Source organism: Mesoplodon densirostris, chromosome 15 (assembly GCF_025265405.1).
Source record: "Mesoplodon densirostris isolate mMesDen1 chromosome 15, mMesDen1 primary haplotype, whole genome shotgun sequence".
Classification (NCBI taxonomy): domain Eukaryota; kingdom Metazoa; phylum Chordata; class Mammalia; order Artiodactyla; family Ziphiidae; genus Mesoplodon; species Mesoplodon densirostris.
This window is the reverse complement of record NC_082675.1, coordinates 48,775,363-48,801,769: the sequence shown is the minus strand read 5'-3', so window position 1 is coordinate 48,801,769 and position 26,407 is coordinate 48,775,363. Positions and strand designations below refer to the sequence as shown.

Sequence of the window (26,407 nt, the reverse complement as noted above, 5' to 3'; positions counted from 1 at the left end):
CACACGGCATGGCCAAAAAATAAAAATAAAAAAAGTAACTTATTTTAGATTTAGTAAGATTCACAGATAAGTAATTTCTGAAACTAAAATATTTCATATTTATTATCAAATAAAGATGTCCTTCTGGAGCTTTTGTTTTAAAATTTGATTTTTTAAATCTTATCATCATATGTCTAGAACACGAGGCCTATTTGAGAGATATTGTAGAACTACGATGGCACCTTGAAGATAAAACTCATCGACTAAAACCTTTGGAGGAGGAAAAGGAGAAATTAGAAGAAGCTAATGCAAAGCTTCAAGCAGACATAGACTACATGATTAAACATCGCCCTCTACTGCTCGCAAAGCGAGACCAGGAACTTGTCGCTCTGAAGGAATATTATCAGAAAAAATTTGAGGTAAAGGAATAAATGAATGGATTTGCATTTTACAGATTGTTTCTTAGTTATAAAAATTTCAACTATAAGAAGTTAACATATCTTTCAAGGGTTCATTCTCATTGAAAATTGACCTGCTATTTATTTTCTAAAGGAATTATCAAGCGATACACAGTACAGTTGATTAATATTCATTTAAACTTTTCCCATACTTTTAAACTTAGGAATATTAATAATATTTAGTAGTCTACTAATATGATTTTGGAGATTTAACACAATATGGTATTATTTGAAGCCGTAAATCAAACTGAGAAAGAATGTCATCAATTTCATTGTTGATGAAAGTATGTAACTGACATGAAAAATCTTGTTAATGATTAACATTTAACTCTCCTATTGTGAGATCATATTATAGAAAAATTATTTTAACGGCCACTAAATGAACAAATTTAACTTTGTATCATGTTTGTTCTTGATCATTTAAAGTTAATAAATTAAGTCATTAAATGTCTCCTATATTTGTTCCATTTTCCGCCCTCATTCTCCAGAGATAACGTCATCATGAACTTCTGTTTCTAGGCAAAATTTGAATAATTTTATACATACTGTATGTATGTATGCACACTGCATAGTATTGTTTTTAATATTATTAAACATTGTATAACTTTCTGTAACTTTTTTTTATAAATTTATCTTTTTATTTATTTATTTATTTATTTTTGGCTGCGTTGGGTCTTCATTGCTGCTCATGGGCTTTCTCTCATTGCAGCGAGTGGAGGCTACTCTTTGTTGAAGTGCGCAGGCTTCTCATTGTGGTGGCTTCTCTTGTTCTTGAGCACGGGCTCTAGATGCGTGGGCTTCAGTAGTTGTGGTTCATAGGCTTCAGTAGTTGTGGCTTGCGGGCTCTAGAGCGCAGGCTCAGTAGTTGTGGCACACGGGCTTGGTTATGCTGGGCATGTGTGATCTTCCCAGACCAGAGATCGAACCCATGTCCCCTGCATTGGCATGTGGATTCTTAACCACTGTGCCACCAGGGAAGCCCTGCAACTTATTTTTTAATCTGACCTTATTTTCGTGATCAAGCTTCTATTGATACATACAGATTTAGTTCATTCATTTTATTTGCCATCTTCCATCAAATAGATATCTCACAATTTATTATTTACCATTTTCTCTTGGTCATCTGCCTTTTTTCCAGTATTTGGCTACAATGCTGATTTGACTGTAAACAATAAGCAGCCATGATCATGTTCCTCTCTGTGTGCGTGTGGATTTTTCTTGGCTGTATATCTAGTGGAGTATCTACTGAGTCATGGGTTATATACATTTTCAACTTCATTAGATAAAATCACATTGCTCTCCAAAGTGTCTCTGACAGCTTATATTCCTAAAGTAGTAGCAGTGCTGGAGACGTCCCATTTCTCCACTGTGGACAAGAATTCTAGTAGTATCATTTTTTCTTAATAGTAGCCCCCTTATTTAGTTGGCTGGCAATGTGTCAGGCTAAAAGTCATCTCCCAAATTGCCTTTACTCATGGTATTTCTAATGAGATGTAGGTAGGAGTTATATAGGGGGTTTTTTTAGGAAAGCTTCTTGAAATGGACTGACTCAGTCAGAAGTAGCACCCTTAGCCATCTCCTAAACTTACAGCAACCCAGATATGATAGCTGCAGCTCTGATTCGATTTTTTAGCACAAAACAACCTTGGGAATGGAAGCCAGATCCAGAATGGCTGAATAGAAAGGCAGAATATACCTTGTATCTATTTCTGGGAGAGGAAAATAAACTATAATCTTGTTTATTTGACTTATTTCTGCTATAAGCAAACCCAATCCTAACTGATCCACCTCACATTTTTGTCAACATTTTTATTGTCATACTTTAAAGTTTGTCAATAGGTGTGTGAATTGGTATCCCTTTATTATTTTAGTGTGTTTTTCCCCGATAGTGGACATAGGCATTTCTGAGTCAGGGGTAGTAGGGTTGTTGAGCAGCTGGAAGACCATGCTTGGTAATGGGAGGAAAATATGAAAATGCATTCTAGCAGATCAAGAAAATAGCAACCTTTGCGTAGAGCTTATCAGAGTCACCGTGATGATTAATTTTTTGCGTCAACTTGGCTGGGCCAGGATGCCCAAGTATTTGACCAGACATTATTATAGATGTTTCTGTGAAGCAGTTTTTTGGATGAGATTAACATTTAAATCAATGGACTTTTAATAAAGCAGATAGGCAAGAAAAATAAATAAAAGGCATCCAGATTGTAAAGGAAGAAGTAAAATTATCTCTATTTGCAGAGGACATGATCTTATATATAGAAAATCATGAAGAATTCACAAAACAAACTATTAGAGCTAATAAATAAGTTTAGTAAAGTTGGAGGATGCAAGCTCAACACACAAAACTCAGTTGTATTTTCATATACTAGTTTTGAACAATCCAAAAATGAAATTAAGAAAACAGTTCTACTTAATGCCATTAAAAATGATAAAGTAGGAATAAACTTAATCAATAAAGTGCAAGACTTGTTCACTAAAAGCTATAATATTTTGCTGAAATAAATTAAATTAGACCTAAATAAATAGAAAGATAATCCGTGTTCACGGATTTGACTTAATATTGTTAAGATGTCAATGGTACCCAAAGCTATCTTCAGATTAAATGCAATATCTGACAGAGTCTCAAGATCTTTTTGCAGAAATCGAAAAGCCTGTTCTAATATTCATACGGAATCGCACGGGATCCCAAAAAGCCAAAACAGTCTTGGAAAGGAAGGACACCTTAGAGAACTGACACTTTCTGATTTTAAAACTTAGTACAAAGCTGTAGGAAGCAAAAAAAAAAAAAAGTGGCATTTGCATAAATACAGAAAAGTAGAGAGTCAAATTGAGATTGCAGAAATAAACCCATTTATCTGTGGTTAACTGCTTTTGACAAGGGTGCCAAGACCATTTGTGGGGAAAGAGTAGTCTCTTCAACAAATGGTGCTGGGACATTGGATACCCACATGCATTCAAAAGAGTAAAGTTAAGACCCCTACTTCCCAGCACATACACGGGTTAATTAAAAATGGATCATAATTCTACATGTAAGAGCTAAAACTATAAAACTCTTAAAAGAAAACTTAGGGGTAAATCTTCATCACCTTGAATTTGGAAATGGTTTTTTTAGATATGACACTAAAAGCATAAGCGACATAAGAAAAAATAGAGAAATTGGACTTCATCAAAATTAAAACCTTTTGTGCATCACAGTACACTACCATAAAAGTAAAAAGACAACTTACAGAATGAGAGAAAATGTTGCAAATTATATATTACAAAAGGTGTAGTATCCAGAATGTATAAAGAACTTTTATAATTCAACAACCAGAAAAGACAAACAACCCATTTAAAAATGGGCAAAAGACTCGAGTCGACATATCTCCAAAAGACATAGAAATGGGCAGCAAACACATGAAAAAATAGATGCTTAACATCATACCCATTAGGATAAAGTTAAAAATAAAGTGTAAAATAACCAGTTTGGGTGAGGATGTGGAGAAACTTGAACCATTGTACTATGCTGGTGGGAATGTAAAATGGTAGAGCCACTGTGGAAAACAGTTCGGTGTTTCCTCAAAAAGTAAAACAGAATTACCATATGCTTTAGCAACTCCACTCCAAGGTATATACCGCCAAATAATTGAAAACTGATGTTAAAAAACAAACAAAAAAAAACCCTTGTACGTAAATGTTCATAGCAGAACTGTTCAGAACAGACAAAGGTGAAACAATCTAGTGCCCCTCAACTGATGAATGACTAAACAAAATGTAATACATCCACACCATGGAATATTATTCAGCCATAAAAAGAAATGAAATACTGCTGTATGTCACAACATGGGCAAACCTTGAAGCATTATGCTAAAAGAAGCCAGGTACAAAAGATCACATATTATATGATTTCATTTACCTGAAATATCCAGAAGAGGTAAATCCATAAAGATAGAAAGCAAATTCAAGATCGTTAGAGGGTTGGAGACGTGTAAGATAGTGTTTTGTTTGTAACATAGCTTTGTTTTGTTTTGTTTTATTCTGCTGTCTTGACTGAGGTCCTGGCTGAAGGCCTGCTGAAGCAACCCAACAGCTTAAATAATGCAAGACCTCTAGCCAATGTGCTTGAGCCTTAATACATTGCTACTTGCAAACTAAGCTCAAAGGCTCAACGTGACCTTCAAATTCTACAAGCAGCTCAGTCTCATAACACCGGGGAGCCACAATAATATTATTAACATCAACCTAGGAGAGTATCCATGTGGGAAGGTTGTACCAGTCCCACACTGAGCCCGTCCAAGAGCTTTCCTTGGAGATGAATTTGCCTCATATGATATCACCAATGCCCCCAACACTGAGACCACCACCCCAGCAATACCTACGGGACAAATTGGACACAGGACATTATTTATTGCTTTTCTTCCTTTGATAATAGAAATTCTATTATGTTTCCTGAGCTCTTTGTTTCCCATCATCTTGGTATAATCCTGGCCCTCTGCCAAAGTCTCTACCCCTACATTCCTGTGCCTAAAGGAAAATCTTGTAGAGGTTACTAATATCTGTGCTATTCTAGAAATTAATGGGCACATAGGGACAGTTTTATGTCCTCCCCTTCCAAATCTGTATGCATTTTGCTGTATTATATTGCCTTTAGTAAGGCTAGGACCTTTGCTGGCTGAGATCTCCACTACAATGCTGACTAGAGGGAGTAATATTTGACATCATTGTCACATTCCCAGTTTCAAAGGGGAAGAATTAAAATTTTTTTTTCTATTAAGTAAGATGTTACATGGTGCTAGACTTGATTTGCTAATTATTTGTTTAGAGTTTTAAATGTAAATTCATGAATAAGAAGGTCATATAATTATTTAATAATGTCCTTGTCAGGTTTGGGTTTTAAGGGTTTGCTAGATTTTTAAAGGTAACTTGGGGATATTTCTTCTTTTCCTATTATCTAGAAGAGTGTGAAAGACTAACATTATTAATTAGCATTTACTATTGAAGCCATCTAGCTAAAGTTTTCCAGTTTTATTTCTTGTTTGTTTTGGAAAGGTTTTTAATTACAAATTCAATTTCCTCAATAAGACTGTTCAGTTATTCTGTTTCTTCCTGTGTCCATTTCATCAAAATTTCAAATTTTTTGGAAGACTTAGTATCCTTTTATCTTTTCTATAGTCTATAGAATATGTAGTGCTTTCCTTTTTCATTCCTGATATTTACTTGTGCCTTCTCTTAAATGTTATATATTTATATAAGTTTATAACATGATATATCTTCTTCTGTATACACGATAACCATCCATCACCATACAGTTGACCCCCTTTACCCACTTCTTCTTCTCCTTCCCTTCTGGTAACCACTACTCTGTTCTCTGTATCTACATGTTTCTTTGGTTTGGTTTGGTTTGTTCACTTATTTTGGAGTTTTTTGTTTGTTTTTTATGTTCCACATATGAGTTAAATCACACGATATTGTCTTTCTTCATCCGACTTATTTCACTTAGCATAATACCCTCAAGGACCGTCCATGTTGTTACAAATGGCAAGATTTCTTTCCTTTTTTACAGTTAAGTAGTATCCATTTTATAGATATATATGTGTGTGTGTGTGTGTGTGTGTGTGTATATACCACATCTCTTTATCTCTTCATCCATTCATCCCTTGATGGGCACTTAGGTTGTTCCATATCTTGGCTATTGTAAATAGTGATGCAGTGAACATTGGGGTGCATATATATTTTCAAATTAGTGTATTCATATTCTTTGGATTAATACCCAGAAGCAGAATAGCTGGATCATATGATAGTTTTATTCTTAATTTTTCTGAGGAATCTCCATACTGTTTTCCATAGTGGCTGCATTCCCACTAACAGTTCACAAGGGTTCCCTTTTCTCCACATCCTCTCAACACTTGTTATTTCTCCTTTTTTGATAATAACCATTCTAATTGGCATGAGGTAAAATCTCATTGTTTTTTATTTTCATTTCTGTAATAATTAGTGATGTTGAATACCTTTTCATGTATGTGCCTGTTGGCCATCTGTATGTCTTCTTTGGAAAAAAGTCTATTGCTGTACTCCTGAAACTAACACAACATTGTAAATTAATTATACCCCAATAAAAATTTTTAAAAAAGAAACAGGATGGCAGGATCCCCCCCAAAAAAAGTCTATTCAGCCCCTTTGCCCATTTTTTTAAATTGAAGTATAGTTGATTTACAGTGTTGTGTTAATTTCTGCTGTATGGCAAAGTGATTCAGTTATACATACATATACATTCTTTTTTATATTCTTTTCCATTACGGCTTATCACAGGATATTGAATATAGTTCCCTGTACTATACAGTAGGACCTTGTTGTTTATCCCCTTTGCCCATTTTAAAATTGAGTTGTTTGTTGTTGTTGAGTTGTATGAGTTCTTTATATATTTTGGATATTAACCCCTTATTGGTTATATGATTTGCAAATATCTTCTATTCGGTAGGTTGTCTTTTTGTTTTGTTGATGGTTTCCTTTGCTGGACAGACTATGTAATTATGTACACATAAAATCTAGACAAGTCCACAGTTGAATTACAGTTGCATACAAAGGTAAAATTTTTAAATCCATACATTACTATATACCAGCAACAAATCTGAAAATAAAATTTATTTAAAAATAGCATTTGTTAGAGCATAAAATAAAACATATCTAGGAATAAATGTAACAAATGATATGCAAAGCCCCTATTCAGAGAACTATGAATATTACTGAGAGAAATTTGAAAGTGCTACATAGATAAATATGTTAATGTATTAGAAGGCTAAATTTTGTAGCATTTGCTCCAAATTGATCTGTAAATTAAATACAGTCACAAAATCTCAACAGGTTTCTTTGTGGACCTTGACAAGCTAATTCTAAAATGTATGTGGTATATGTATACAATGGAATATAATTCAGGCTTTAAAAAGAAGGAAGCCTTCCATATGTGACAACATGGAGGAACCTGGAGAACATTATTATGTTAAGTAAATAAGCAGGTCACAGATAAATACTGCATAATTCCACTTCCATGAGGTATCTATAATAGTCACACTCATAGAAGCACAGAGTAGAATGGTGGTTGGTAGGGGCTTGGGGAGGGGAAATGGTGAGTTGTTTTTCAATGGATATAAAAATTTAGTTATGCAAGATGAATAAGTTCTAGAGATCTGCTGTACAGCATAGTGCCTACAGTTTACTGTGTTGTACACTTAAAATTTTGTTAAAAGGTAGATAATCATGTTAAATGTTCTTATCACAATAAAGTTAATACAATGAAATAAAATAAAAATTAATGAAAATTACTGCTTTTTTCGGGAAGCTACTGCCTCATATAGATCCACCACTCGGCCCCTGGGTAAAGGACAGCTCCCTCCTTAGTACCTTGTTCTACTCCTCTCCATCCAACTTTCCAACAGGACATCCTGAACTGCAGTTCCTTCCAACCATTACCAATACAACCACCCTTTCCCTTTAGTCTGATAGAGAAGAGAGACCTGGAGAGAGAAGGGAATATGTTTATGATATCTAATAATTAATGAAAACAATAAAAATGGAATATTTTGGACCCCTGCATTAAGATAGTAATGGTTATTCATGAATGAGAAGATTATAGGTAATTTATAAAGTTTTCTTTTTTCATCTGTGTTTTCTGATTTTTCTACAATAAAATATTTGAACAATAAAAAGTCAAAGTTTTGTAGGTAAAAAAATAATGATTTTATTTTGGTCATGTTAACTGGGATATTAAAGTCATTTTCTTCAGTAACTTTTCTACATCTCTAGTATTGATGCCTCTCAGGGTAAAAGAAACCTGAAACTACTGTGCTAAACAGTAGACTAAATATGGAAAGAAAATTGATATAAAGAACGTTTATAATCTAAATCAAAACTACTTTAGGGGCTTCCCTGGTGGCACAGTGGTTGGGAGTCTGCCTGCCGCTGCAGGGGTCACAGGTTCGTGCCCCGGTCCGGGAGGGTCCCACATGCCATGGAGCGCCTGGGCCCGTGGGACATGGCCGCTGAGCCTGCGCGTCCGGAGCCTGTGCTCCGCAGCGGAAGAGGCCACAGCGGTGAGAGGCCCGCGTATCGCAAAAAAAAAAAAAAAAAAAGCTACTGTAACTCCCTTCTCTGATCTTTCTCTTTTCTGATTATTTTAATTAGCCCCTAAGTTCATATATTAGCACACATATTTTTATTTCTAGGTAATGAAACTATACAAACAGGTTCATGGAGAATGTAAAGAAGCTGTAGAAAATCTTGAAAAAGTCAAATTCAAAGCTAAACAAAATAAAATAGACATGGAAAAGGATATTCGTGATGATGAAATAACCATAAAAGCCTACAAGTAAGTATTTTTCACAAATGTTACTTACAGCATTTAGAAGTAAAATACTAATTAAAATGTAATGTATATTCCTGTATAAGAAATTCAGATGAAGAGAAAGGAAAGAATCTAAATTGCCACATCTATCTTATTACCAAGTTTATGTATAAATTAAAATATGTCTTTTACATATGTAAACTAATTGTGTATAAATTCCTAAAGCAGTATTTTTCGGTGTCATTTTAAAGCTCTTGATACATGTTGCCAAATTGCCTGTGGCTATGCTATAACAATATACATCCCTGCTAACTATGTGAAAAAGTGACTCTTTGAAAAAATATTTCAGCATGGGATATTATAGAAAACAAATTATATAGCCTTCTATTAATTATAAGCATAGCATCTAATTAATTTAACTCATTTTTTTTGATTTCAATAAAATGTAATATTTTAAATATATATAGATTAATTATATTTTGCATATTATTAATTGACTTTTTATTACATTTCTGATGTAGTTGTATTTTATGATATTCTTCTACTTCCTCTTGTTGGTTTTAAATTCTTCATGTTTCTGCATGATATAAAATTTTTATTTATTCAAACTGATCAGTGATTTTAGTACAGAAAAAGTAATACTCATTATGGAGCTAGAGTCAAGTAAATATAAGCAAAATGAAGAGCAAAAGTTTGTACATCATCCTGTGATCTGGATAACATGCACTTATTAAGATATTTATATTTCCTCACATCTGATGTCTATTTCAACATGTGCTTAAACATTTTTTAATTGAGATATAGTATAAGTACAATATTAGATAAGTTATAGTTATACAACATAGTGGTTCACAATTTTAAAGGTTATACTGCATTTGTAGTTATGAAATATTGGTTACGTTCCCTGTGTTGTACAATATATCCTTGTAGCTTATTTATTTTATACATAATAGTTTGTACCTTTAATACCCTAAACCCTTTCATTCCCTCCGCACTTCCCTCTCCCCACTGGTAACCACTAGTTTGTTCTCTATATCTGTAAGTCTGTTTCATTTTTGTTGTATTCATCAGTTTGTTTTAGTTTTTAGATTCCACATAAAAGTTATATCATACAGTATTTGTCTTTCTCTGTCCGGCTTATTTCACTTAGCATAATACCCTCAAAGTCCATCCATGTTGTTGCAAATGACAAGATTTTATTCTTTTTTTTTTAATTTTTGAATTTCATTTATTTTTTTATACAGCAGGTTCTTATTAGTCATCCATCTTATACACATCAGTGTATATGTATCAATCCCAATCTCCCAATTCATCACACCACCACCGCCACCCCCCACCGCTTTCCCCCCTTGGTGTCCATACGTTTGTTCTCTACATCTGTGTCTCTATTTCTGCCCTGCAAACCGGTTCATCTGTACCATTTTTCTAGGTTGCACATATATGCATTAATATATGATATTTGTTTTTCTCTTTCTGACTTACTTCACTCTGTATGACAGTCTCTAGATCCATCGACGTCTCTACAGATGACCCAATTTCATTCCTTTTTATGGCTGAATAATATTCCATTGTATATATGTACCACATCTTCTTCATTCATTCGTCTGTCAATGGGCATTTAAGTTGCTTCCATGACCTGGCTGTGTAAATAGAGCTGCAATGAACATTGGGGTGCATGTGTCTTTTTGAATTATGGTTTTCTCTGGGTATATGTGAGTAGTGGGATTGCTGGGTCATATGGTAATTCTGTTTCTAGTTTTTTAAGGAACCTCCATAGTGTTCTCCATAGTGGCTGTATCAATTTACATTCCTACCAACAGTGCAAGAGGGTACCCTTTTCTCCACACCCTCTCCAGAATTTATTGTTTTAGATTTTTTGATGATGGCTATTCTGACTAGTGTGAGGTGATATCTCATTGTAGATTTGATTTACATTTTTTTAATGATTCATGATGTTGAGTAGCTTTTCATGTGCTTCTTGGACATCTGTATGTTTTCTTTGGAGAAATGTCTATTTAGGTCTTCTACCCATTTTTGGATTGGGTTGTTTGTTTTTTTAATATCGAGTGGCATGAGCTGTTTATATATTTTGGAGATTAATCCTTTGTCCACTGATTCATTTACAAATATTTTCTCCCATTCTGAGGGTTGTCTTTTCATCTTGTTTATGGTTTCCTTTGTCGGGCAAAAGCTTTTAAGTTTCGTTAGATCCCATTTGTTTATTTTTGTTTTTATTTCCATTACTCTAGGAAGTGGATCAAAAAAGATCTTGCTGTGATTTATGTCAGAGTGTTCTTCCTATATTTTCCTCTAAGAGTTTTATAGTGTCCGGTCTTACATTTAGGTCTCTAATCCACTTTGAGTTTATTTTTGTGTATGGTGTTAGGGAGTGTTCTAATTTCATTCTTTTACATATTGCTGTCCAGTTTTCCCAGCACTACTTACTGAAGAGACTGTCTTTCTCCATTGTATATCCTTGCCTCCTTTGTCATAGATTAGTTGACCTTAGGTGCGTGGGTTTATCTCTGGGCTTTCTATCTTGTTCCATTGATCTATATTTCTGGTTTTTTGCCAGTACCATATTATCTTGATTACTGTAGTTTGTAGTATAGTCTGAAATCAGGGAGTCTGATTCCTCCAGCTCCATTTATTTTTTACCTCAAGACTTCTTTGGCTCTTCGGGGTCTTTTGTGTCTCCATACAAATTTTAGGATTTTTTGTTCTCGTTCCATAAAAAATACCATTGGTAATTTGATAGGGATTGCATTAAATCTGTAGGTTGCTCTGGGTAGTATAGTCATTTTCACAATGTTGATTCTTCCAAGCCAAGAACATGGTATATCTCTCCATCTGTTGGTATCATCTTCTTTCATCAGTCTCTTATAGTTTTCTGCATACAGGTCTTTTGTCTCCCTAGGTAGGCTTATTCCTAGGTATTTTATTCTTTTTGTTACAATGGTAAATGGGAGTGTTTCCTTAATTTCTCTTTCAGATTTTTCATCATTAGTGTATAGGAATGCAAGAGCCTTCTGTACATTAATTTTGTATCCTGCAACTTTACCAAATTCATTGATTAGCTCTAGTAGTTTTCTGTTGGCATCTTTAGGATTCACTGTATATAGTATCGTGTCATCTGCAAAGAGTGACAGTTTTACTTCATCTTTTCCAGTGTGTATTCCTTTTATTTCTTTTTATTCTCTGATTGCTGTGGCTAGGACTTCCAGAATTATGTTAAATAATAGTGGTAAGAGTGGACTTCCTTGTCTTATTCCTGATGTTAGAGGAAATGCTTTCAGTTTTTCACCATTGAGAATGATGTTTGCTGTGGGTTTGTCATATATGGCCTTTATTATGTTGAGGTAGTTTCCCTCTATGCCCACTTTGTGGAGAGTTTTTATCATAAATCGGTGTTGAATTTTGTCAAAAGCTTTTTCTGCATCTATTGAGATGATCATATGGTTTTTCTTCTTCAATTTGTTAATATGGTATATCACTATGATCAATTTCCATTCATTGAAGAATCCTCACATCCCTGAGATAAATCCCACTTGATCATGGTGTATGATCCTTTTAATGTGTTGTTGGATTCTGTTTGCTAGTATTTTGTTGAGGATTTTTGCTTCTATATTCATCAGTGATATTGGTCTGTAATTTTTTTTTGTAGTATCTTTGTCTGGTTTTGGTACAAGGGTGATGGTGGCCTCATAGAATGAGTTTGGGACTGTTCCTTCCTCTGCAATTTTTTGAAAGAGTTTGAGAAGGATTGGTGTTAGCTCTTCTCTAAATGTTTGATAGAAGTCACCTGTGAAGCCATCAGGTCCTGGACTTTTGTTTGTTGGAAGATTTTTAGTCATAGTTTCAATTTCATTACTTGTGATTGTTGTGTTCATATTTTCTATTTCTTCCTGGTTCAGTCTTGGAACATTAGACCTTTCTATGAATTTGTCCATTTCTTCCAGGTTGTCCATTTTATTGGCATAGAGTTGCTTGTAGTAGTCTCTTAGGATGCTTTGTGTTTCTGTGGTGTCTGTTGTAACTTCTCCTTTTTCATTTCTAATTTTATTGATTTGAGTCCTCTCCCTCTTTTTCTTGATGAGTCTGGCTAATGGTTTATCAATTTTGTTTATCTTCTCAAAGAACCAGCTTTTAGTTTTATTGATCTTTGCTATTTTCTTTGTTTTGATTTCATTTATTTCTGCTCTGATCTTTATGATTTCTTTCCTTCTGCTAACTTTGGGTTTTGTTGGTTTATCTTTCTCTAGTTCTTTAGGTGTAAGGTTAGATTGTTTATTTCAGATTTTTCTTTTTTCTTGAGGTAGGCTTTTATAGCTATAAACTTCCCTCTTATAACTGCTTTTGCCACATCCCATAGGTTTTGGATCATCGTGTTTTCATTGTCATTTGTCTCTAGGTATTTTTTGATTTCCTCTTTGATTTCTTCAGTGATCTCTTGGTTTTTTAGTAATGTATTGTCTAGCCTCCATTGTTTGTGTTTTCTATGGGTTTTTTTGCCTGTAATTGATTTCTAATCTCATAGCATTGTGGTCAGAAAAGATACTTGATATGTTTTCAATTTCCTTAAATTTACTGAGGCTTGATTTGTGACCTAAGATGTGATCTATCCTGGAGAATGTTCCATGCACACTTGAGAAGAAATTGTAATCTGTTGTTTTTGGATGGAATGTCCTATAAATATCAATTAAATGTATCTGATCTATTGTGTCATTTAACACTTGTGTTTCCTTATTAATTTTCATTTTGGATGATCTGTCCATTGGTGTAAGTGAGGTGTTAAAGTCCCCCAGTATTATTGTGTTACTGTTGATTTCCTCTTTTATAGCTGTTACAGTTGCCTTATGTATTGAGGTGCTCCTATGTTGGGTGCATATATATTTATAGTTTTTATATCTTCTTCTTGGATTGATCCCTTGATCATTATGTAGTGTCCTTCCTCATCTCTTGTAACATTGTTTAAAGTCTATTTTATCGAATATGAGTATTGCTACTCCAGCTTTCTTTTGATTTCCATTTGCATGGAATATCTTTTTCCATCCCCTCACTTTCAGTCTGTATGTGTCCCTAGGTCTGAAGTGGGTGTCTTGTCGACAGCATATATATGGGTCTTGTTTTTGTATCCATTCATCAAGCCTGTGTCTTTTGGTTGGAGCATTTAATCCATTCACGTTTAAGGTAATTATCAATGTGTATGTTCCTGTGACCATTTTCTTAATTGTTTTGGGTTTGTTTTTGTAGGTCCTTTTCTTCTCTTGTTTTTCCCACTTAGAGAAGTTCCTTTAGCATTTGTTGTAGAGCTGGTTTGGTGGTGCTGAATTCTCTTAGCTTTTGCTTGTCTGTAAAGCTTTTGATTTCTCCATCAAATCTGAATGAGATCCTTGCTGGGTAGAGTACTCTTGGTTGTAGGTTCTTCCCTTTCATCACTTTAAGTATATCATGCCACTCCCTTCTGGCTTGTAGAGTTTCTGCTGAGAAATCAGCTGTTAACCTTATGGGAGTTCCCTTGTATGTTATTTGTCATTTTTCCCTTGCTGCTTTCAATAATTTTTCTTTGTCTTTAATTTTTGCCAATTTGATTACTATGTGTCTCAGCCTGTTTCTCCTTGGGTTTATCCTGTATGGAACTCTCTGGGCTTCATGGACCTGGGTCGCTATTTCCTTTCCCATGTTAGGGAAGTTTTCGAGTATACTCTCTTCAGATATTTTCTCTGGTCCTTTCTTCTCCTTCTGGGACCCGTATAATGCAAATGTTCTGGCGTTTAATGTTGTCCCAGAGGTGTCTTAGGCTGTTTTCATTCTTTTTTCTTTATTCTTCTCCACAGCAGTAAATTCCACCATTCTGTCATCCGGATTACTTATCCGTTCTTCTGCCTCAGTTATTCTGCTATTGATTCCTTCTAGTGTATTTTTCATTTTAGTTATTGTATTGTTAATCTCTGCTTGTTTGTTCTTTAATTCTGCTAGATCTTTGTTAAACGCTTCTTGGATCTTCTTGATCTTTGCCTCCATTCTTTTTCCGAGGTCCTGGATCATCTTTACTATCATTATTCAGAATTCTTTTTCTGGAAGGCTGCCTATCTCCACTTCATTTAGTTGTTTTTCTGGGGTTTTATCTTGTTCCTTCATCTGGTATATAGCCCTCTGCCTTTTCATCTTGTCTATCTTTATGTAAATGTGATTTTTGTTCCACAGGCAGCCAGATTGTCATTCTTCTTGCTTCTGCTCAAAATTTTATTCTTTTTTATGGCTGGGTAATATTCCATTTTACATATATATATATATGTGTGTGTGTGTATATATATATATGCAAGCCATATCTTCTTTATCCATTCATTCTACTGATGGAACTTAGGTTGCTTCCATATCTTGGCAATTATAAATAATGCTGCTATGTATATTGGGGTGCATGTATATTTTCCAATTAGAGTTTTTGTATTTTTCAGATATATATACCCAGGAGTAGAATTGCTGGGTCATATGGTAATTCTATTTTTAGTTTTCTGTGAAACTGCCATAATGTTTTTCACAGTGGCTGCACCAATTTACATTCCTTCCAACAGTGTAGGAGGGATCCCTTTTCTCCACATCCTTTCCAAAATTTGTTTTTCTTGTGTTCTTTTTGATGATAGCCATTCTGACAGGTGTAACGTGATAGCTCATTGTGGTTTTAATTTACATTTATCTGATGATTAATGATGTTGAGAATTTTTTAATGTGCCTGTTGACCTTTTGTACATCTTCTTTGGAAAAATGTCTATTCAGGTCTTCTGCCCATTTTATGATTGTGTTACTTGTTTTTTGATGTTGAGTTGTAAGAGCTGTTTATATATTTTGGATATTAACCCCTTATCAATCATGTAATTAACAAATATTTTCTCCCATTCAGTAGGTTGTGTTTTTGTTTTGTTGATGGTTTCCTTTTCTGTGCAAAATTTAAGTTCCATTTGTTTGTTTTTGATTTTATTTCCTTTGCTTTAGGAGACAGATCCAAAAAAAATATTGCTATGATTTATGTCACAGAGTGTTCTGCCTATGTTTTCTCCTAGGAGTTTTATGGTTTCTGGTCTTACATTTATGTCTTTAAACCATTTTGAATTTATTTTTGTATATGGTTTGAGAAAATATTCTAATATCTTTCTTTTACATGTAACTCTCTAGTTTTCCCAGCACCACTTTTTGAAGAGACTGTCTTTTCTCCATTGTACATCTTGCCTCCTTTGTCATAGATTAATTGACAATAAGTATGTGAGTTTATATCTGGGCTCTTTGTTGTTTCATTGATCTATGTGTCAGTTTTTGTGCCAGTACCATACTGTTTTGATACTGTAGCTTTGCTGTATAGTCTGAAATGAAGGAGCATGATTCCTCCAGCTTTGTTCTTCTTTCTCAAGATTGTTTTAATTATTTGCACTCTTTTGTGTTTCCCTAAAAATTATAAAATTATTTGTTCTATTTCTGTGAAAAAAGCCATTCGTCTTTTGATAGGGATTTCATTGAATCTGTAGATTGCTTTTGGTAGTATGGTCATTTTTACAGTATTAATTTTTCCAATCCAAGAACACAGTATATCTTTCCATCTATTTGTGTAGTCTTCAATTTCTTTCATCAGCATCTTATAGTTTTCTGAGTACCTGTCTTTTACCTCCTTAGGTAGGTTTATTCCTAGGTATTTTATTCTTTTTGATGAAATAGCAAATGGGACTGTTTCCTTAATTTTATTTTCTGATAGTTTGTTAGTGTAGAGAAATGCAACAGATTGCTGGATATTAATTTTGTATCCTGCAACTTTACTGAATTCATTGATGAGCTCTAGTAGCTTTCTGGTGGTGTCTTTAGGATTTTCTATGATTATTATCATGTTACCTACAAACAGCAACAATATTACTTCTTCCTTTCCAACTTGGATTTTTTTTTTTTTTTTTTTTTGTGGTACGCGGGCCTCTCACTGTTGTGGCCTCTCCCACTGCGGAGCACAGGCTCCGGACGCACAGGCTCAACAGCCATGGCTCACAGGCCCAGCCACTCCACGGCATGTGGTATCTTCCCAGACTGGGGCACGAACCCGTGTCCCCTGCATCGGCAGGTGGACTCTCAACCACTGTGCCACCAGGGAAGCCCTCCAATTTGGGTTTTTAAAAATTTATTTTTCTTGTCTGATGCTATGGTTAGGACTTCCAGGACTATGATGAATAAAAGTGACCGGAGTGGGCAACCTTGCTTTGTTCCTATCTTAGAGGAAGTGTTTTCAGCTTTTCACCAATCAGTATGATGTTATCTATGGGTTTGTCATATATGGCCTTTATTATGGCCTTTATTATATTCCCTCTATTCCCACTTTAAGAGTTTTTATCAAAAATGGATGTTGAATTTTGTCAAAAGCTTTTTCTGCATCTACTGAGATGATCCTATGCTTTTTGTTCACATTAAATAATTTGTGGATATTGAAAAATCCTTGTTTCCCTGGGATAAATTCTACTTGATCATAGTGTACGATACTTTTAATGTATTTTTGGTTCCATTTGCTAATGTTTTGTTGAGGATTTTTGGATCTGTGTCCATCAGTTATATTGACCTGTAATTTTCTTTTTTTGCGATATTTCAGTCTGGTTTTGGTAACGGGGTGTTGCTGGCCTTGTGGAATGAGTTCAGAAATGTTCCTTCCTCTGCAGTTTTTTGGAATAGTTTGAGGATAGGTGTTAACTCTTCTCTAAATATTTGATAGAATTCACCTGTGAAGCCACCTGGTCCTGGACTTTTGTTCCCTGGGAGTTTTTAAATTACTGATTCAATTTCATTACTGGTAATTGGTCTGTTCATATTTTTTATTTCTTCCTGGTTCAGTCTTGTGTGATTGTACATTTCTAAGAATTTGTCCATTTCTTCTAGGTTGTCCATTTTATTGGAATATAGTTGTTCATAGTAGTCTCTTATGATCTTTTGTATTTCTGTGGTGTCAGTTGTAACTTCTCGTTGATCATTTCTTTTTTTGGGGGGGGGAAGGGGGCCCTCTCTCTTTTTCTTGATGACAGAAGAGAATTTTTTCATTAATCTATTTGGCACAAACACATGTTAGTCCATATTAATTACGAATACAACATTATCCATCTTGTACCATTTTCTGAAATTTTTCCTTCTCAATTTTGAATATAAGAATTAGCTGCTGATTTTTATAATTAATATTTAGATAGACCCAAAGGCATATTATTATTACTTCCTTTACTCATTATTATTTGTTATACCATATAACTTACTCGTTAATTTTCTTCTCATTTAAGTATATTTTCCAGAAGTTCTTTTATAAGCATCAGTGGAGTCATAAATGCTTTATTAAATAAAATTTTAAAGATATGTTTAATTTTCCTGCACCAGTTTTTTTAGAATTAACATATAGAAACATGATTATGTGTGCTATCAAATGTATAGATTTATGATTTTTTCTGTATATGTATATGCACTCATGTCACCATGCCCCAGGTTAAGATATAAAAAGTTTCCATCATACTAGAAGTTTTTTCTTGTTCTCCTTCTCAGTCCATACCATTCTCCTAAAAAGGTCATCTCCATTCTGACTTCTATCACCATGGTTAGTTTGGTCTGTTCTTGAATTCCATATAAATGGAAACACACAGCATATATTCTTTGGTGTCTTGATTGCTCTACTTTATAGTAATTCTTAACAGGTAAAATGATTCTTCCCATTTTATTCTTCTAAATTTATTCTGATTTATCAGATACAAGAATGATGAAATCTAAAGTACCAGTGGGGGCAAACCTAGTGACAAACTTTTACACTGAAAAATTCTTAGAAGGCTGAGGAATTGGTGGCAGCAGTTGATGCTTCAGGAAATAAGGATGAGGAGTAACTAAAGTAATACTTAGCTCCTGCATTCCATGACACTGGGCAATTGCTCACTTCTTAGTCAAAATCTAGTTTATTATCTGGACTGGGGAAATGGATACCACTGAGAGAAGAAAAATTAACTTCATAAGAAGGAAATTTAACCAAACATGTACATTTTAAATGCTCAGGCTCCCAACCTCTCATTATTGATCTGGCTTCTAGAATTCTGATAGGAAACCTGTACTCTTCAGGTATGGAAGGGTAAAGGAGAAGCTTCTTGCCTATTTGTTTGTTGCTTTAATTTTCATTTATATTGTGAGATTATATCTTTCAGTTCCATTTGACTCTACTCCTAAAATCAGGCTTATGCATGATAGCATAGCCTGGGCAAATTCAATAAACACATCATATATTTATTGGCCATTGGCATTTATTTTCTTGTGAATTCTTGTTTATCTTCTCTGCTCATTTGTCTCTTGGGTAAGTTTTCCATTCCATATTGCATTGTAGGATTTTATTACACACAAATGATTTAATCTTTGATCTCTTATATGGGTTTCAGATAAATCTCCCACTCTAGTATTTTGTTTATGGTGCCTTAAAAAATTGGGCTTATCTGTATTACTTGCTAATATTTTATGCAAATTATAATTTTGTCATTTTCTCACTGTACTTTTTTCATATATTAAACTCTAAGACCATACTTTAAAGTGACTTTTATATTTGGAATGTGTTTTCTACCTACCAGATAAGATAAAGGATTATGTAGCTTTACAGATTAGCATTGGTCTTTTCTGTGACATGTCACATAGGAAAAAGCTCTCCTTGGCAACTTGTTCTCTTAAATAGGCCCCTTGTTTTCCTAAGCTGTAGTTTACCACTTTTTAGCTCTGTAACTGTGAGGGAGATAAGACAGTACACCAGAGCTTTAGTAATGTGTGATCTTTCCACTTTTACAGCTTCTTCTCTTCTCTTATTTTTTTCCTCTTTCTTTTTTTCTTTCCTTTCCATCCCTGTACTACCCAACCTCTGAATCAAAGGTGCTTAGGTCTCTCACCTGGAATCAAATCAAAAGGTGGTTTATTTTAAACAATTTGCAAATCACTTTTCTTTCAGTTCCTTTCCATCAGAAACAAATTGAAGTTTTTTTTCACTACTTACTTTTTATATCTAAGTAGTACTTTTCAGGAGTTTCTTTGGAATGGGAAAAATTTTAGGAATAGATAAATTGCATTGATCTACATGGTTAAGTCAGAAGCTAATTCAACTGTAAGTTAAAATATAATTTCCCCTTCAGTGCGGATAAAATCAACTGTTTTTTCTCTTAGGAAAGAGATAGATAAACTTAACAGTCTATTTAATTTCTACTGTACATCAATACAAGATGTTAATATTAATATTGAGGAGAATGAAGAGGCAGTGACTGAAGTATTGAAGGAAACAAGGTCATTAAGAAATGAATTAGCTGCTTTATCAAAAACGGTGAGTTTTCATAATTAAAATTAAAAAAAATATTGACATTAGCTTTGTGCCATGGCTATTTGTACTTATTCTCTGTTAATAATTAAATGACAGTTAGCCAGTTTCTTTCTATATTGGTTTTCTATTGCCTATTACCAGAATTTTAGCAGCTTAAAACAGTACCCAGTTATCATAAAGTTTCCCTGGGTCATAGCTCAGCTAGTTCCTCTGCTCCAGATCGTTCCTGATTGAAATCAAGGTGTCATCAGCCCTGCATTTCTTTCTAAAGACTCCAGGATGAATCTGCTTTCAGGCTCATTCAGTTTTGGCAAAATTCACTTCCTGTGGTTTTAGAACTGAGGTCCTTGTTTCCTTGGTGGCTGTCAGCCTGGGATCATTCTCAGCTTTTAGAAGCTACCTGCATCCCCTGGCTTGTGGTTCCCTTCAGGAATGGTGAGCTGAGTCCTCTCACACTTGGTGTCTCACTGATCTTCCTTTATGACTCATCTTTTCTGCCTTCCTCTCCTGTTGCATCTCATTCACTTTAGTAAAAGGAAACACTAGTAAAAGGAAATAAGTGGTGAAAAGAAATAATAGTTCAGTAAAAGGCAATAATATGCACATTCCTGTACCAATTTGCATTCCTACCTAGAGTTAAGAATGGATTTTTTGCCAGTTTCTATTATAAGGCTCTTGAATTGTTTTCATTATGGCTTTTTAAATTAATCTATAATTAAGAGTGAGACTGAGCATATATTTAATGGCTTTTTCGGGGGAGGGTCATTTGTATTTCCTTTTCTGTGAAAAACCTGCTCATAGTTTTTACCCTATACATTGAGCGATGGTTTTTTTTAAATTGATTTGTAAGAATTTGTTTTATGTTACAGATTCTAAATATTTTAAAGTTACATGTTAAAAATATTTTCACCCAATCTTCTTTCATTTCTTTATGGTAACTTCTGATGGAGAGAAATTTCAGTTTTAATGTAGTAAGATTTATAAATATTTTCCTTTGAGCTATATTTTTCTGAACTTTTAAAATAAATTTTTTTTACCTTTGAGTCAAAAAATATTCTTTGGTATATTATTCTAAATGGCTTGAAATTTTGCTTTTCATGTTTACATAATGCTTTTAGATTAAATATGTTTAGAATATTCAAAATTGAGTTTTTTCTCATTCTATCTTTTATTTACAAGTTTAGAAGAAATAAACTATCTGCAGGATTTTAGGAATGCATATTTTATTTTATTTTATTTTTAAAATTTATTTATTTATTTTTTTTGCGGTACGCGGGCCTCTCACTGTTGTGGCTTCTCCCGTTGCGGAGCACAGGCTCCAGACGCGCAGGCTCAGCGGCCATGGCTCACAGGCCTAGCCGCTCCAAGGCATGTGGGATCTTCCCAGACCGGGGCACGAACCCGTGTCCCCTGCATCATCAGGCGGACTCGGAACCACTGCGCCACCAGAGAAGCCCCAGGAATGCATATTTTACTTGCCAGATATGAAGCATAATCAATTTGAAATTCATATATTGGTATGGTGTGAAGTGAGGTTCCAATTACATTTTTTCTTATATAGAAAACAAATAGTTATAACTTACTGTATTTACTTATATATTAATATTTAGAGTCATCTCTCACATATGGGGCTTCCTTATTTGTTTTGTGTGAATCTCTTTTTCCATTCTCTTTTTAATTTGTTTGGTCTGCTTAACATGTTTATCTCCATACTTAATGTCTACATTAATTAACTTCTGTTGTGAGCTTTGATTATCTATGATGATGAATTCCCCCAGTCTTACATTTCCTTATGAGTTTTAGGCTATTCTTGACCTATGTGCTTCCATTAAATTTCAGCATTTTCTTGTTCATTTCCTTCAGAAATTTTATTGGAATTACGATTGGAATCTCATTCATTTATGTATTATATGATGGAGAAATGAAATCTTTATGATGGGGTCCTTAAACATAAACATGATCTATCTCTCCATTTATTTGGGTAGTTTTACTAAATTGGACCTTAACCAATTTCTTGGAACTTCGTCAAAGGCAGACTCTCTCTGCAAAGTCAGCCTGTGATCAGTCAGACAGATTAACCCTTCTAACTGCACTAAGTGTTAAAGTTATTTATTTTGAATTGATTTTTAATGTAATTCTGATTTGTTCATAAAGGTAGTATATATGGTAGATATTATTTATATTTTGTTAAGGCTTAATTTATTTCATACTATATAGGTAAATTGTATAAATTTTTGATTTTGGAAAAATGCTTTCTCTGATAATGGAGTGCAGTTCTACATAGGTTCATTTTGTGAACTATTGATAATTGGGTTATTTAACTCTTTTATATTTCTGATTTATTTTCTGACTGATGCATCAATTGCTATGAAAGTTGTATTAAAATATATCTCATTATGATAGTGTATTTCTTTATTTTCATTTTTTTCTATCCATATTTTTGCTTTACATAATTTGAAGCCATATTTTAGATGAAACTAAGTTTAGAATGTTTCTAATTGATTTTTTTCTTAAGATGTGTTTTATTTATATGTTTTGGGGCTATAAATTTTTAGAATTTTTGGAATGCATATTTCACTTACAGATGTGAAGCATAGTTGACATCATTAAATTCTTTTTGAACAGTTTAAGGACCATATGATCCTTTCCTGACATATATTCTATTTTCCATCATGTTATGCCTATCTTATTTAGTAATTCCTGTATTAGAATAATTTCTTATTAATTTACACAATAAATGTTTGATAATATTCATTCCCAGTTTAACACACGGCTCTTTCTTTTTATCAGACATTTCTAATTGGCATTGTTTTTTTTCTTGTTACTAAAGTGTATCTTTTACAAGCTTCTTTAGTGAGATAGATTGGAATTTCTCAAAATTTTCTTTCCCGGAAAATTTTTGTATTTTGTTTTTATTTATACAATGTAGGGGATGTGCACCTGAGTTAAGATGGGAGTGACTTACACCACTGCATAGGCAATGTAGAAGAATCCAGAAGTAGGCAAGGCTGAAAAACACTAAACTAAAACACACTGGGCTGAAGTGTCAGAGGGGCTGAGTTGGGATGAGTAAGTTGGAAGAAACTGATCTTAAATAGGTAGTAATACAAGTCTCTTTGGAATCTGCCCTTGTTTTCAACCTCCAACTTCTCTCTTGGTGCCTCTTACCCTCTAACTATTCTCTAACTACTGGACAAACTGCAAGACACCAGAATGTGCCATGGGTTTCCTTCTTCCAGCTTTTCATAAATACTGTTCCCTCTGATTATGATGTCAGTGTTTAACTCAGCTCATCTTCTCAATCCTACTGTTGTCTGGCTGAATACTCTCATTTTAAACTTCGACTTGGAAAATTGAAGGAAAATTCTTGGAGAAACCATTTCTTCACTTTGTTCTGTCTGCTTTGAACTCTCATTGTACTCTGTGTTTACCGCCATACTTGTACTGGTACTGGCACCAACAGTCTGTTGAAATCAATGATTACTTGTATACTTCTTTTTAGATTATAAGTTTTTTAAAGACAGGAGATGCGTTGTGATTTTTGTTTTCTCTGTGTAACTTGCACAGTGCCTGTCCCATATTAGGCACTCAATAAAGTGTCATAATAGACATTCAAAAAAAGCCATATTAGGTTTGTGGAATGAGTGAATTAACTAATGAATAAAGGAAGGAAGGGAGGGAGGGAGGCAGGCAGGGGGGAGGAAGGAAAGAAGGAAGGAAGGGCAATGGGGGAAAATAACTTCGCCTTGTGAGTCTGGAAAACACTTGATGAGGTGGAATGTAGACTGTAGACATTGAAATAAAATATAATATAATGTTAAATAGTTATGACCTGAATTTTCTAATCATGTTGAAATTTATCATTTATAAAAATAACACTGGTAATAAAATATTTTCAAAGAGGGAAAATTCATTCACTAAACCTAAAATAACTTTTTAATTTTTTTGATCATTTCTAAAATGGCAAGTCTGGCCCTCCGTAACAAAATGTTATTTTTGATGAGATACTGTGAATGTATTTATGAAGTTAGTAATATTCTTCAGTTATGGAAATCATTTGTGGGCTATCATACTTTAGAGAAGATGAGAACATGATGAAGTTTAGATATACTTTTTTTCTGTATCTTCCTCATTATAAAAACCTTTAAGCTAGATTTGCAAAGTGGGCATATTAAACACTCAATTAAAAGCAATAATGTGCATCATTTCCATGCATTATTTTTTGGTATGCAATAGGCACCTCTAGTTCAAGAGAAAAATAAAAGATTTGTGCTGCCTAATTGCACACACAACCTAACTGATCTTTCAAAATTTCAAGGCATATCGTGCTTTCAATTTAGAGTCTTTACCTCATTAATGTACACTTTTCTCTAACTGGTGTTGTCATTGTATCTATGAAAATACATTTTTCCTATCTCATTTCTGCAGACAATGGATTTTGTAACCTAGAAAACATCTTGAAATTGGTTAAGTACTTTAAAAATATTGTCAAGATCAAATTTGTTTTAAATGTAGAAATAAAGCTGCTTTTCTATAATTTTTCCCCATGTTTTCTTTGAAGTCTACTTCTCCCATAGTTCAGGAATTTTTTTTAGAATATAATTTCATCATCTGCAACTCTTTGTTTCTTGTGATATTAAAGAAACAGCCATCTATGTTTCATTTTATCCAGTCATTTGATAAAATAATACAAATATGATGTTTAAAGATATAAAAATCCTTTGTGATTTTCATATTTTATTAAACAATGACAGGCATACAAAATATTTTTCATAATTTAGTTTACAAATAAAGTTTGTAAATAAGCGAATTCCTCTTACATATATAATATTTTCGTATTTTTGGATGTTGTCTTTTTTACAAGACATTTAATATTTATTGCTACCTTATTGCTCCAGGCACTGTAAGTATAAATCCAAACACCACAAAACATCTATTAAACTATACCTTTTGATTAATATTTTTATTTCAAAATCTTTCAAATTAAGCAGCTTATTTATTAAAAATAAATAAGCTAATAATTATTAATACTATTAATGTATCAAATAGGAAACCAGTCTAAAGAAGCAGAGTGATTTATCTCATGGACACAAAGTTATGAAGTGATACAACCAAACTGCAATGCAATTTTTGTTATTGTTTTATTATACAATATTTATGTGTTATATGGATAAAATGTGGTAACATATATAAAATTACACCTTGCTAATTTTTTTCACCATAAGGTTTTAATCTCTTACTATGTCTATATTTTATTGTGTGACATATGTATAAAATATTAAATAACATCTATGAAATTGGCTTTCTTTAGTTCAATTTTTATTTTAAAAAGTTATTAATGTTATCTAAATATTGATTTCAAACATATGCTCATTATCATTTTAAAGATTTTAAAAGTATACTCAGGTTATAAAAACTATCAGGAATAGATGATTACTTTCACAGAATGTAAGCATCTGCAAAGATGATTTTAAATGGTTTCTCATTTGACCTATTGAAATGATGTGTTATATTAAAATTAAATCATTTTTAAATTCTTAGGGTGAACTCTGCTTGGTTATGGTTTATTCTTTTAATTTACTGCTGAGTTTGATTTGCAATTATTTTATTTAAGATTTTGCATCCATATTCATAAGTTAGTCTGTATTTCAGTGTTCTTAATTTGTGCTATATTTGATAGATTTTCTTATCAGGATTATGCTGGTTTTGTAAATGAATTGTGAAGCTTTTCTCCCTTTCTGTTACCTGGAGAATTAAGATAGATTTAAATAACTTTTTCTTAAAATGTTCATAAAACATCTTGGTGAAAATATGACTGTTGCTTTTAATTTTTTTAGATTGTTTGAAATATTGTTTTATTTTTCATGGACAGTTGTTTTATTTTATGATGATTAGTCTTATCAGGCTATATATTTATCCTTGATATTCATTTGTCATTTTTAATAGTCCTAGAAATAATCCAAATGGATTAAAAATTTCAAATGTAATAGAATACAATATATAATTCTCTTTTATACTTTTGCTTATCTCTTATTTCTAATCGTATATGTATTTTTCACTTTTTAAATGAGATTTTTCAAATTTTAAAAAATTGAATTAAAAAATAGAGATGGCTCTTGGACTTAGTAATTCTACAATTTTCCAGCTTCTGAAATGTTAATGTATGTTTCTATAATTATAATTTTCTTTTTGTTTCTTTAGGTTTATTCTCTTTCCTTTTACTTTCCACTTCCCTGTTTTGAATGCTTCATGTTTTTGGTTTTAAATCTTTCCCTAAGATAAATTGCATTTCTTGTTATACTTTGCATCAAAACCCCT

General features: G+C 33.2%; 1 protein-coding gene across 1 annotated transcript in view; it reads left to right on the top strand.

Moving 5' to 3' along the window:
• Positions 1-26,407, top strand: part of CCDC178 (coiled-coil domain containing 178) — a 394,667-nt gene that overhangs the window by 45,680 nt on the left and 322,580 nt on the right. The window contains 3 exon segments of the mRNA XM_060118365.1: positions 178-398; positions 8,636-8,778; positions 19,939-20,092. Of these exon segments, the coding sequence (XP_059974348.1) occupies positions 178-398; positions 8,636-8,778; positions 19,939-20,092 (518 nt within the window).